Raw genomic sequence first — 14,963 nt, forward strand, 5'->3', positions numbered from 1 at the left:
ACAGCTGAAAAACATTAGCACTGTTAAGTTATTTGTTATAGTTATGTTTTGTTTCAATGGAATGTAAAAGAGAAAAAATAGCTACAATAAATAAGCATATCAACATCAGCTATGAGACAAATAGCTGTTAGGGGGGGGTGCAACTCTGTTGCAGAGCGAACAAGCTAGGCTCGTTGGTGGCACTGCAGGCCAAGAGCAAAGAGATGGAGAAGATGGTTCAGCTCATTATCAACATCATTTAAAAAAAAAAACCTGCAAGTTTATGCATAAAATGCATGAAATTCTTTAAATGTCTTTCATGTTTCCACAGCTTATAAGAAGTGAGTTTCAAATGTGAGTGCAGGTTTCCTTTGAGCACTTGGAAGGATACACTAATCAGATGGATTTTGGGGTCCTTTCTGAGGAAAATTTAAACCTCAGACTCTAATTTTTAACAGACTCAGCTTCATTAAACCATTTGAAAGGATTCGGTTTAATTGAGTTTTATTTATATAGCACCAAATCATAACATCAGTTGCATCGAATTGCTTTATATTGTAAAGACCCTACAATAACAGAGAGAAATCCCCAACAACAAAATGAAGAGCTCGATGAGCAAGCACTTTGCTGACAGAGGGAAGGAAAAACTTACTTTTAACAGGAAGAAACCTCTGGCAGAGCCAGGCTCAGCGACCGACTGTGGGTGTGAGGAAGTTTCCTAGGTCTTGTTATAAGAAGCATGCTACTAAACAATAGTTAAAACAGTAGAAATAATAAGAATAAATACTAAAGTAAATAAAAAGTAGATAATAAATGTCCTATATCAATTTGTGGTGGAAATTACTTTTTTATGTGAAGGAAACTGAAGTTAATCCTCTCCTGTACGTTTTTATTGGGGGGGGACATGCATGTGACATAAATAATGAGGGACATGCTCTGTGGATTTTAATATTTACTTGTTTTTTCACTGCTGCTATTAAAAATCACGGCACACGCAGAAGCAGAGACACACCGCCTATATAAAGTGAACCACGTTTTACACACTCCTGTAGAGTGAGTGGAGGGACACACACACGCACACTCTTGCTGTGCAGCTCCACGCGTTCAGCCTGGAAAGCGACCAAACTTCAGACAACCTGCACTTTTATTCCACTCTTCAAATCCTCTTTGTGCTCCACTTTACATCCGGATCAGAGGAAGTTAAAACTGAGCGGTTTCCAGTTTGCTTCTGGTGAGTAGGGACCAAAAACCACCACAACGTGATCCGGATCCCAGGCTGCAACTTTATATTTCCACATCACTTCTGACTGAAACTTTCACCCTGCGGAGACAGACCACGCAGGACATGCTAGGGTTTGTGCCTGTCCTAGCCGCCTTTGCGCTGCTCTCGGTGGGCTTCAGGAGCGCCGGGGCTGAGCTGGAGATGCGGAGCTCCGCCGTGCCCGCGGTGCAGAGAGCTGCAGCTGGGTTGAACAGCTCCGGGGACGAGGTCGGGAGAGCGGGGCGGACCAGCTGCCCTGGCCGCTGCCGGTGTGAGGTGGACGGGCTGCTGCACTGGGTGGACTGTTCGGACCTGGGCCTCCGGGAAATACCGAGCAACCTGAGCGTCTTCACATCTTACCTGTAAGTCAGCAGCGAAGGTTTTCGTTTTCTTTAAGGTAACCTGTTGATCCAAAGTCTGCACAAAGTAAGTGTGTGTGTGTGTGTGTGTGTGTGTGTGTGTGTGTGTGTGTGTGAGCGTGCCTGCGCGCGCACGGGTGATGTTATGTAGTGGTGAGAAACGGAACACCTGTCCTCTGTGCCTGTTTTTCGGGTGCATGTCAGGTGCTGTGGTTCATGATGTTTAAGGAAAAACATTTAATCTGCAGAGACCCAGAGTGCATCACTGAATTTACACCTGGAGACAAAAATAAGTTCCCAAATTCAACCACAGCACAAATGAAGCTGCAGTTCCCCGAATGCCCACTTGAGGCAGTCTCCAACAGTGGGTCAGTCCCCATAGATTCCCATATTACAATGTCCAACGTTAGAGGAGAGAAAACACGTTCACAGCCTGATACAAAAACACCTTTGCTCTCTTCACTAACTGCTGCAGTAGGATTATTTTTTATATAACTTAAAGAATTAAAATTTGAGTAAAAGCCATTACACACCGAGGACAAACAGGGACACGACATTCAGAATTTTTCAGATCTGAACTTGTTGCATTTTTTACAGAAAATTCACCCTCAAAAAACACACACTGTGAAAAAAATGAAGTGGACACCAAGCGATGAAGAGCTGGTCCTGATGTTTCTAAACAAGAAAAGGAAGAAACTGAGATTCTGGGTTCATCTAATTCTCAGGAGAAGGCAGAGGTAGGGTCAGTTTCATGGTTTGACCCAGGAGTTGAATCTGTGTTGCACAGCTGCTTTTGTGCACATTTCAGGATGTTGGTGGGGCAGTATGAACTCTCGTTAGCAGGGTTCGGACCACGTAAAAGAAGGCATAGAAATCATTTCAGAGAGCCTACTGACCTGAGCAGTGTCTATGTGTATGTCTGAGGTTCAAAAAATAATAAATGCCGCAAATTCGTCCATCAAAATTACGGCGGTGTTGTGAACAGCTGCCAAATGGCTGCTCTCGGGGGACTCTAAGTGTTAAGAATAGGTGAGTCCAAAAAATATTTTTTATGCTTGAAATATTACACGGATTTTATGAGTCCGGCCTTAACACTTAAAAGTTCATGTCTTAGCTGAATCTATAAACAGGTACATTGCACAGACTGCAGGGTAAGAGTGCCAACATCAGGACAGGTGTTATTTCGGAAACCGTTTTCAGCCAAGACTCATTGAAGAAGCTCCTGGAGTTTTTCAAGTGATTCTATTCTTTCTACGTTTAGACAAATTTGGAGAGGTTTCAGCAGTTTTAAAGGAGCTCTGATATTTCAGGTTTCATTCTTTAAAGGCATTTAAGAGATTTTTAATTGTTTCAGGAACCTGTTGAAGGAGTTCTTAAAGTTTTCTAAATGGTTGTGCTGACTGGAAAAAATAATTGGATGATCGACAGATTATCAACTTTGAAGAGTATAAGAACAGTTTTAATAAGGTTTCAAGACCTTTGAAGAAGATTACCTCGTTTATCAGGAAGTTATCCCTTGGCAATACCTAGGAATGTATTGGAGTTTTTTCTTTGCTTCTGTGATCCTTAAAAGAGACTTCTCAAGTACATCAGGGATATCAGGGAATTCTTGTAGATGTTTTGATAGTTTCTCTGAAGCTTTAGGATTGTAGAATTCTAACATACATTTAGAGACATTGAAGATTCTTTAAAGGACTTTTAATTTATTCCTCTACAGGCAAACAGGAATGTGTGGACTGACAATGTTTCAAGGGTGTTGAAACATCAGAAGACAATTTGGTGTCTTCTGATAGAGGATTAACAGATCCTTGAGTTTAGCCCACAAATGTAGAGTTTCCTGGAGGTTTTGAGAAGGTTAGAGGGATTTCTCAAGAGGTGCAGCTGGTGAAAGAGTTTTGCAGAAGCTCCAGGCGTTCTTCAGGAAGTTTTGGTTGTGGATCCTAGGGTGCACATGAAGGTAAATAAAGAGGTTTGATGTTTAAGGACGTTTCGTCACATTCAGTGATCTCTAAAGAGGCTCCTGGAACAATTCAAGCTGTTTCATTGTTTTTGAGGAGGGAGTTTTCAGGTGTGCTTAGAGACATTTCATTTAGTTTTACAGAAACGCTAAACTTTCAGGAACACCTGAAAGGGGTCCTTAAAGATTAATGGAAGCTTGGGTGCTATGACAGCTTATTGGATCGCATCATAATAAAAGCTAAACAGCCCGAAAAATGGACTCAGTGGAATTTTAAATGTAGACGACTGGGAAAGTCTTTGAAGAATACACCCCAAAAGTGAATGTATACAAAAAGTTTGATGTTTGATCCTTGAGGACTTCTTTTCAGCTTCAGTGAGTCTTAGAAAGTTATTCTGGACTTTTGAAAGAGGTTCCACAGGTTTTTTTGAGGCTTCTGGTGTCCTCCGGGAAGACGTTTTATGGCTGCTTAAAGAAGTTCTACAGATTTCTGTGGCCATGTAACAACAGTATTTGCGAAGTTTTAGTGTTTCTACTTGAGTGTAAACTACTGTTAAAGCAAGACACTTAAATGAATTCAAATCCATTTCACCTCACAGCAGGTCATCGGCCTCGATACAAGACTTGTTTCAGCTTCTGCAAAAGCATTACGTCATTGTACTTTGTGTGTGTGTGGAAGGAAAACCTGCTCGTCTTGGCTGTAGCTGCAAAGCAGCACAATGTCCAGGATTTAAATTTCACTCTCATTAAAGAAAACCTTCCCCTATTCAGAACAGCCGTGTGTGTGTGTGTGTGTGTGTGTGTGTGTGTGTGTGTGTGTGCTTCACAGTGAAAGCACTTTCCTTACAGTTCGTCCACGACAGGCAGATGGACACACACAAACCCACTCACACAGCGACTGCCAATCAAAGAGTCTTTGTGTCTTTATTAAAGCTCCAATCAGGAATCGAATCCAACAAAACATCAAGGAGTTCCTGTGTCTTTCTTTGTTTTGGAGACTAACCAGATAAATTTTTACATTTTTGTTTTGGTGCAAAAAAACCCCAACAAAACCCTGCATCCACAGAAGGGACCTGCTCTAAAAACCTAAAACTAAACATGAGTCATTATTTTTATTATTACTAAATGTAAATGCTGGAAATCAAAACTGCTTAATTGATGAAGAAATTACAAAGGAATAGTCCACACCTGTCCAAACAGTTTAAAGTCAGCTGCTCACTTACTATGGTTCTTTGAAAAGAATATGCATTAATGTAATATCTTCAAATGAAACCTTCAAATTATAATACATTTGCGATATAGTCCTTTTTTCTGGCGTTAAACAAATGTGTCCATTTCTATTCTGTTTTTGATATTTGTAACCTAGAAAATTGGGGACATTAGGCCACTTTAAATTTTTTTCCACATATCAAACAAGGATCAACAGAAAATACCTTCTGTCTGAAAGTCAGCCGTGGGGAGAGCAGCAGTGCAACCACATCAATGACATTGATTAATTCGGAACAGCATGAAAAGGAGGAGCCAGATGGAAGTGGTTTGCAAAGTGGCTTGCAGATGTGCCGCAACTGTAGGTGGTCTAAAGCAGCCTAAATATGCCCACGGTATAAGATTCACCGACTGGATATGAAGATGTGAATATGTAAAAGGCTTAAGACTGATGGTGTTTGTGGCTTGACTTGACCTGAACTAACGCTACGCTCAGTTTATTAATAGTAACTGGTATGAAGAGAACATGCCCCAATTTAAATACTTGGCCAATTCAATGGCCAATTAGCATATGTCAGCAGAATGTTAGCAATATAAGGACAAAATCAGCTTCACTTTAAGACAAATTAAAGAATAATAGGTTGACCAATTGCATTTATTTCCAAAAAAGGTTTTAAAAATTCATTTTTATTTACGAAAACCTTTTTTGAGAAGCTGCTCTCTCCTTAGTGTCCTCTGGGTGAATTGAAGCGCTTCTCATAAGTTGGGTTTGTCTTAAATTCAGTCCTCCTGAGCACGTGCTTATAGTATACAACAGGGGTGCCCAATCCCAGTCCTCGAGAGCTACCGTCCTGCAGCTTTTAGACGCATCCTTCTTCTGACACACCTGAATCAACTGAATGCCTTGTTATCAGGCCTTTGCCAAACTTGATGGCATGCTGAAGAGGTAATCACACCATTTGATTCAGCTGTGTTGGAGTAGGGATGCATCTAAAAGCTGCAGGATAGTAGATCTCGAGGACTGGGATTGGGCACCCCTGGTATACAAGAAGCCGTAGAACACCATCAAAGAGAAACAACTATACTCAGCTTTTTGTTATCAATTTGATGCAACAGATCTTGAAAGCAAAAGTTTTGATTCAAACAGATGAAAACTGTTGATGACAAACAGTTGATGAGTTTGTTGTTGTCTATGATCAGGACTTGTTATGTCACTTTTTTGAAACCAGAAACAATCAATTAAAATATCAGCTCGAATGTCCTGTTGTGATTTTGTGCCTCCTGGTTTGTTGTGAGAACTTTAAGGGACCTTCTGAGGAAAGCAACTGATCTCAGAGTCGCTTTACAATCTCCTTCAGTCAGTCTGTCTGTTTGACCGCCGTCAGTCTGAATACTGCCATCTGTCAATGCCTTTGTGTGTGTGTGTGTGTGTGTGTGTGTGTGTGTGTGCATACACTTGCTGCATGCCTAAGCAGAGCTGCCTGAAGTCTGAATGGGCCTGGAAGTCTCTATTCTACGTGTGACTGACAGCAGCAACACAGGAATGCATTTAGCCTCAATGTGATGAATGGACTGATGTATATATGAAGGTTTCTGTAGCCACGCCCCTTCTGGCAGCCATATTGGACATCCCGAGCCCTGAGCATATAAATCATGTCTGCACTTTCCTACACTAACAGCTCTAAAATTAAATGAATTTCCAGGTAATGCAGATGTTTAGCAAGAGTGAACTTCCTGACCTTTCACGTGACATCACAGGAAGGTAGGTAGCCCGTTTACAGTCCTGAGTGTTTGCACGTCTGCACTAGTGGAGTCTTAGTGTGAGGGCGCTCCATTGGTTTGAGCTCAGCTGTCATCAGATGGTCCTTGTGGATGCCACGGTCCACTGCACACTCACACAGTTAGTTAAAAGAGGACGTGACAGACAGGTAAATGGACTACCTGTCTTCCTGTGGGGGTATGGGAGAGGTCAGGCAGACAATAGAAAGTGATACTGAAATAGCCTTAAGCTATCAGAGATAATTGATTTAAACTCCACAACCGTGAGGCCACAATAAAAATGTTCATCAGTGCTTGGACATTTCTACTCCTAGATCTTAAAATCTGAGGTCAAAACATCCCAGCAAGTAAGCTACACTGATATTACTGAAGCTGTTTTAAAAGGCTGCGTTAAATTGCTAAATGCAGGCACAATGAATGTGGTTCCTTTATCTCGCTTTTAGAAAAACTTTGGACACTAAAAAAATGGTAATGAAAGGATGAGATTACACTGTATATTGAAAATGTGAGCTCATTTTGATTCCTGTAGTCCTGAAAACTTAGTGTTAACTGCTTGACAGCTCAGGACCTGATTGTCAGATTTTTCAGCTCTTTAATCTTCTAAATGTTTTCAGTGGGTGACATGTCTGGACTGCAGGCAGCTGGTTCTTTACCCGTTGTCTAAAACAAGTAGAATATATTTTTACAGTCTTGCTTTTCGGAGAAGACAAAGGTTTATTTAGCGGTTTATGTTCCACCAAACTTTGCACATCTTTCACTATTAATGGTGCCTTCACAGACTGAGCATCCCACCTGGACTAAATGCCTCCCTGTAACTTGTGTTGAACTATCTGATGGGATTATGTTGCTGAAATAATAAAAAAATAAAATGGATGACAGCATATGTTGGTCCAAGAAACTGTAGATCACTCAGCATTAGTGGTATTACCAACATGAATGCTGGATTTGAACTGTGGTGTGATTGTTGCGCTTTTCTTAGATGTCCTAAAAGAATCTCCGGTTTTTTGGCCAGACTACAGGACGGTTTTCCACTTTGCCATCTTAAATCAGTTTTTTTCCCAGGAAAGGCGGTTGGTGACATTTCTGTATCCTATTTTAAACTTGTAGGAGGCTGTGGCTCAGGAGGTAGATTGGATTATGTCGTAACTGGAAGGTTGGTTGCTTGATATTTGGCACATTCAGTCCACATGTTGAATTGTCCTTAAGCAACTGCTTCTGATGTATGAATCTGAGTGTTACTGTGTGCATGATAGGAAAAGCTTAAGGGATGGAGTAAAGTGTTGGATGAATGAGGCTTGTAGTACCTTTTCATGTTTAATTTGGGATGCAGAGATGAACTGTGTTCGATGATGATGATGGTTTTCAGAAGTGTTCCTGAGCCCATGCAGGAGTACCCACCACAGAATCAGGTCTGTTTTTAATGCAGCGCTGCCTGAGGACCCAAGGACCACCAACATTTAACTTGCAGCTTTGTCTATTTGCACAGGAACTTGTCTGAATCTTTGTTATTACGAACATTTACTATTTTTAAATGCTTATAGCTTCAAATGATTTGGAAAACATCCTGTTTTTATCCCGTGGTGAGAGATTTGATTACAGGTACAGCCTGGTCCTGACTGCTGTTTGCATCTTTGGTAAGAAGAAGCAAACACATTCTTGAAGCTGTGATTGCAGCTTTCCTCATTGCTGCAGCTTCACGTTGTTGCTCTCTCTTATCTCTGCTACTACGTTAAAAACACGGATCGTCACACCTTCAGACTTTTGTACTGTTTCTAAAGCTCTGAGCATTTTTGCTACACAGGGGACCAGAACTAATGTCTTAGACAGATAAACTCTTGATGTCTAGATTCATAAACATTTGTTCTTATTTCACTGACTGAGCAGCTCGTTTTAGGCGATCATCTGCGCCTCAGGTTACCTTCGTGGACACACAAACACAGATCTGACAGAGCTGCTGTTTATCTTGAGGTATCTTTTCCTTTTGGAGGAGACAACACAGACTGATTGAACCGACCGGGGAATAAACCTCCTGATGTTCTCTCGCCTCGGGGGGCCCCCCGCTGACCCACCCCCGAAAGACTGAAAGAAAGGCAAAAAGAAAGAGCAAAAAAAGACAAAAACTGAGAGAGGCCTCGCTGTCACACTACGCCTCCAAACTACACAGTTCCCTTTTCTTTTTTTTCTCCAGAGTTTGTCTTTCTGCAGCCCGCCGACATTTGAATAATCGTCTGATATCCATCAGTTTGAGCCTGAGGAGACGGAAAATAGACAACACACACACAAAGCTTCGTCCACCACAACATCGAGAGGGAAAAACACACAACATGGATAATGTATTCGTCTTTTCTTTCATCCTTCTGTTCGCCTTGTTCTTCATATGTGCCTCTCTTTCTCCTCCAGAAAAAAAACAACTCAGAAAATATTCAAGCGTCTGCCTTAAAGATCTTTTGGAAAAGTTTTGATCCAGTACTTTAAATTTACAGTATCAACAGTTTGCTGTACTTCAAGGTCCAGAAAAAGTCAAAGATCCTGAAAGAGTTTCTGGGAAGTTCATAAAGTATTACAATTTATCTTCAAAATATTTCAGAGTAATTCAACATTTTCCTTAAATTCTTGACTTCATGCACTTTATTGCCCCAAAAACCCTGCAGTTATTAAATCTTTATTAAACCTTTAGAGCCGATCGGAGCGGACACGCTCTGTTTTGCGTAACTATTTTTAAATCCCAGTAGCACTGCAACCACGTAAGCTAGCGCAAAAATTTTTTTTGCATATGAAACCGGAGGAGTTGTACTTACATCTTATGCCATCAGCTTGTCCTAGGTCACGGTTTCCTTCCACATAAAGCTTTGCAAAAACTGCATAAAAACCGCTTGCAGGAACAAAAACATAATATTCCAGAAACACGCTTTACCGATCTGATCAGCTGTTCAAAACACTTCCTACGTTGGAATAGACGTCAGCGCGAACTTTTGCATTTCCGCCATTACCTGCCCGAAACCGGAAGTGACGTCATTTTCGCAGAAATGTAGTCTTTTTTGCGATCAGGGCCTCAGGGCCTATACTGGTCTTTTTAAAACTTATCTTTGACTTTATGACTTTCTGTGTCGTTTCTGGGATGCTTAGGACTCATATTGCACCGCTGGAAATAGTTTATTTTGATGCATGTGCTGCTTTTTTGCAAATTTGCACTATAATATTTATTTTCGTTTTTCCTGCAGTGTATAAAAATTGGTGTATTTCAAAAATAAAACTATGAAGACACTCAAAATAAATTTCCTGTGGTGGGAAACTATTTTGTGCAACTTTTTTGTATTTACACTTTTGAGGGATAAGCCTCTTAAATTTCTCTAACTACAAATATATGTTAAAAAATCAAAAACGATTTTCAATTTTTTTGTAGTTTATTGCACTTTTTTGCAATTTATGTAATTACTATGCACTTAATGGATACATATTATTAAAATCTGGGCTATAATGGTTGTATTGATGTATAGCAACTTGAAATGCTCCCAAAAATGGCTCCACAGCATGTAAAAATATAATATAAGCTCTGGCGGACTTGGTTCTATGGTAGGTCTTAAAGGGTTAATCAATCCAATCAAATCCAATTCAACTCTATTTATAGAGCAGAGCAAACACCACAGTGCTAAAGTGCTCTCCAGTTATAAGACAGCAATGAAATACAAATTAAATAAAATATTTAAACAAAAAGAAAAAAAATAACGGTAAAACATGTTTTTTGTTTATATTAAAAATACTTTCATCTCAAACATTTAGAAAACCCCTCCCCTATTTAGAAAAATAAGATGTGCTTTAAAAAACATAAAATAAAAAATTTTTTTTTAGGAACTTATTGTTATAGAAATGTACAAGATGTAACTTTATTTTTGTAAAAACGAGCAGGTTTAAAGGCAGATTGGCATAATTTTACATTGTATATGCAAAATATCTTCAATCAGAACATAAATCTTTTTTTTTGCAGCAAAAACATTCAAACTTTTCATAAATCTCTTTACATAATTTTGTATATATTTTGCAATAAAACATATAAAAATATATACAGATATAAAAAACAGTATTTAATTTCTTAAGTCTAATTTCTAGATATACTTAATTTTGAATTTATTTGTAAAATATTTCACCCTTTTTAACTATTTTAAATGTAATTATTATTATTATTATTATTATTATTATTATTAATATTAGTAGTAGTAGTAGTAGTAGTAGTAGTAGTAGTAGTAGTAGTATAAAACAACAATGATGATAATAATATCATTGTTGTTTTTGTTATAAATTCCATAATAACTTTGTTTCCGGTATTTGACAGAAACATTGAGTCAGAGTGCACAGGAAACTTGGCAATTTCAAAATAAAAGCTCTGGCCTTCAGTCAGACAACAAACACAGTTTGTAGTTCCTGTGTATGTTTATACTGTCAGCATGCTAATCAGTGCTGGATGTTTACTTATTGTTAAAGCACAACAATACCTACTCCCATTGTCATCATCATCTCATCTTCATTGCAAAGTCGTGTGTGTGTGTGTGTGCGTGCGTGCGTGCGTGCGTGCGTGCGTGCGTGCGTGTGTGTGTGTGTGTGTGTGGTTGGGTGTGTATTCCGTGAAGGAAATCAAAACATAGGACACACTGTTGTCTGTCTGCTGCTTTCAGTCAACTTTCTTTCGATTTCGAATCTGTGTGGCAGTGAAAACAGCCTCTGGACCTCGGTCATCAGTGCTTTCTAAATAAATGATTCCACCTGTAAATATGCTGCTTTTCTTGCTGTTACTCTGAGTGGAACATTTTTCTTTGATGGTGTATTAGATAATTACAATAATAAAGGGTAGAAATGATTGAACTGGTGAGGCGGTGGGTGCTGTTCCGTGGGTTTTCTCTCAGTGTGGAGAGGAAAGAGTCAATTAAAAAGAAAACATAATGTTTGCTGTGTGAGTCTGTAGGCTGAGGTGCAGTGTCAGCACACCCTCTGGAACAAACAAGCAAGACTAAAACTATATCATTGTGCAACTATCTCTTCATCTGAAAACCTTCTTCACTTTCAATAGGAATCTTACACACATGCAGATTCATTCATGTACAGTACAGTCACAACAACAACGACAACATCAGTGACGGCACGCACAGCAACAACACAGCAGTAATTCCTCTTTTCCTCGAGCGTCTACAAGACTACTCGGTTTAGTTCAAGTTTGCCATCACAATTGAGTACCAACTCAATGTATGAGCTGTACGAGCTGGTGCTATAGCAACGCAAAAGTCCCGTTACATCATTTTTGTGCAACATAAACACAAACACAACAATCGAGGAGATCAGGGCGATTGTACACTGACTGCTAAACTGGTGGTAAGCGTCTGTTTCTCGACATTAGACCGCACTGTTGGTTTGCGTGTAGCTCTCATGACTCATCTAGTGATGTTACTCCCTGGCAAATTTTTGTCATGTGTTGTGTTGATGTCACAGTTTTGGCTTGACTCAGCTTGCTTGGAAGCCTGCCCAAAAAAAGTACCTGGTACCAGGTACTACCACGTAATGGAAAACCCTAAAAACCGAGCCGAGGAGAGCAGGTGTTCGAGGAAAGATATGTAAAGGTGACAATGATTGTTATGAACTGATGGTTTTGTGTTTTGTTGCAATTTTCTTTAAACAAGAAAAAACAAACCAAAAGTTACCAAACTAATAAACTTATCAAGTAATTTTCATTAACAGCTTTTTCTTTTTCATGCTCCAGACTTGATCTCCACTGACGGTCAGTGTCATGTTGCGCTAAACATGTAGTGACCCTCCAGAGATCCTTAGGCTGGTGCTGATGTGATAACATAATACGACAGCATATGGTGCTCCATGTCTGTGCCAAGAGCTAATGGTGATCCAGCAGTTAATGTTACAGGGGAGAGACCTTACTGTTTGATAATATGGAGATTCATGAAAGTAAAAAACTGTTCTAAAAATGTACTATTCTTAAAGTTGAACTTTTGTATTAAGTAAAAACCTTTTTAACTCATTCATATCTTCAGATTCCAATCTGCTTTAACTTGTTTGTTGCAGTAGATGTTCCTATTAAGCATCTCTTTAAATGTAACCCTGTGAACAGCCAAATGTGGAAGTCCCAAAACTCGCAGTTCCTCTAATGTCCACTTGAGGCTCCAAAAGTGAGTCACTTGCACACCCACTTCTAGCTCTACACACACCTCTAGCTATTGAAGCACAGAAGCCACACCCAGCTGCTGTTCAAACCTCTTGTTTGTGAGAAGGAGCCAATCAGAATAAGTTGTCCTAACAAGTGAACAAATGGCAGTAAAACTGCTTCTTTCAGACAGTGGATGAGCTGAGGGACTAAAATTAAGGCTCATTATAAGATGAAAAAGGATTATTTTGAAATATGAATCATACAAAGCTGCTCTAATAGAGCCCAAGTATTAAAAACATTTAAAGCTGGAAATAAGCAGCTTTAAGTAAAATCACATTTGCAATCATAAAGAAACACATACAGCGATTTCTGTTTATGTTAATGTTCTGTATGTGGGCACATGCAGAGGCCTCCGCCTGACTAATGAACAGCCCGGTGTGTTGAAGCACGCTCACACGCAGCCTACACGACTACATATTTATCTTTATGAATGAATGAGTGAATGAAATGTGCTGGTGTTTTTGTGAGCGGCAGTAAAAGCCAATCAGCCATAACGGCGTTAGTCTGCTAAAGGAGCATTCTGCTAAAATAAAGCTAAACAGAGGCGCTCTGTGTGTGTCTGTCTGTGCGACCAGACTACCTGTGGACACACATTAACAGGTTTTATGGAGTGTTGAGAAAGTTCCTTAACAACCGGTGTATTCAACCTGCAGACACACCCTCTCTCTCTCTGTGTGTGTGTGTGTTAAAGACAGAGACAGTCTGTCTCGGCTTCCTTTCAGACCCGAGCCCTCCTGGAAAGACGCTACCTGCCGATAGTTATCAGAGAGCAGAAAATAGACGGTTCAGATAAGAGAAGAAAAGAAAGGAGGAAGAACGTCATGGCTGCACACAAACACAACATACAACAAACGGTGTCCCTGCAGCCAATCACAAGCACCGATGTCGGCTTGTTTTGACTTTGCTTTTGAGCCGTGGAGCCATAAAAGTTCCAAAAATATTCACGACAGCGCCCCAAACGTGAATTGTCGAGCAAAAAAATTAATAAATAAAAAATTAACCAACATGCTGATGATTTTTTTTCTGTTTCTGCAGCCTTGCTAGTAAACAGATGAGATCACATTCCTGACATAGTGTTGAGGTGTGTGGATGCACAGGTGTGTATGCGTGGGTTATGATAGTGATGTAGTGTGTGGGGTTTTTTTTTTGGTTGTTTGTTTGTTTCTTTTCGGTAATTCTGTGAATGCGCTGTGTCCTTATAATCAGATTGTTTCACTTGTAGTCATTTGCTTCTCTTTGTAAAAAATCTTTAATTTAATTGTAATTTATTTTTCTGTGTTCAGTTTTCATCTGTTTACAATTATTTTGTAACTTAATGGATGATTTTCCACTTTATGCGGTAGCTTTTCTCTTTCAGAATGCCCCAAATGTTTTTTTTTTATCAGCCTTTGTGTTTGTTTATTTATTCATTTATTTTATTTTCAGGTCCATTTCACTCAAAGAAAATACTTTTACTGGAGGCTTGTTTTATGGTATTGGTGTTTGGACAAAAACTTTAATTAAGACTTCATAACATCTGTGTGTGGGTGAAATATTTTGACTCGCCAATTTAAATTTAATTAAAGTCTAAAACTACATCTTCATTAAAGTCTGAAGTCACTTCTCCAGGCTCAGGCTGAAAGTTGCTTGGATGAGGGATGAAGTGTTTCTCCCACTGAAATTTGTGTTCAGGTGAACTGAATCAACCTCCTTGGATTTCCTTACCTGGGTTATTCATCACGCGTCAAGAGATTAAAAGTTATTGATATTAACTTAACAAAATAGCTTTAGCAAACATGAGTTAAAGCAGCTAGCAAGCGGTTGGACTAAAGCTTTGTCTGAGAGTGTTTATTTAACTGCAGCGCATAAATCTGAAGATCAGAATACAGAGACCATTACTGTAGATTTCTGTGAGTCTTTTTTAGTGGGAAACAACACAGATCTGTGTACAAATCAGAGCTGTCACTAGTGATTCAAAGTTCTTGAGCTAAGATAACGTGAAGGAACAGGGAAGATAAAAGTGTTTGAGTTTGGCTGAGGTCACTGTGAGCAAGCGTGAAGGAGGGAAACCTGCTCCTTTCTTTCCTCCGGCTCTCCTGCTTTCAGTGTTTCCAGTAATTTCTACTCCTGTCTTGTTTCTCACTCAGGTGTGTGTTGACTCATTCCTTTCACCGGCCTTAAAAGAGGCGGGAAGTCCTGCATGGGTGTGTTTATGTGCTTGTATGTCTAACTCTGTGC

At 39.6% G+C, this 14,963-nt stretch overlaps 1 protein-coding gene across 2 annotated transcripts in view; it reads left to right on the forward strand.

The window, feature by feature from the left end:
- The first annotated feature begins 1,037 nt into the window (after positions 1-1,037).
- The window catches only part of LOC146555405 (leucine-rich repeat-containing G protein-coupled receptor 5-like), a 53,708-nt gene continuing 39,782 nt past the window's right edge, over positions 1,038-14,963 (forward strand). For both annotated transcript variants that reach the window (XM_085252130.1, XM_085252131.1), the window contains exon 1: positions 1,038-1,602. In XM_085252130.1, the coding sequence (XP_085108256.1) occupies positions 1,325-1,602 (278 nt within the window). In that variant the 5' untranslated portion in view covers positions 1,038-1,324. The remainder of the gene's footprint in view (positions 1,603-14,963) is intronic.

This window comes from Mchenga conophoros, linkage group LG17 (assembly GCF_057382185.1).
Source record: "Mchenga conophoros isolate Kocher_MC1m ecotype Shallow Benthic linkage group LG17, M_conophoros_male_GT1.1, whole genome shotgun sequence".
NCBI classification, from domain to species: Eukaryota; Metazoa; Chordata; class Actinopteri; order Cichliformes; family Cichlidae; genus Mchenga; species Mchenga conophoros.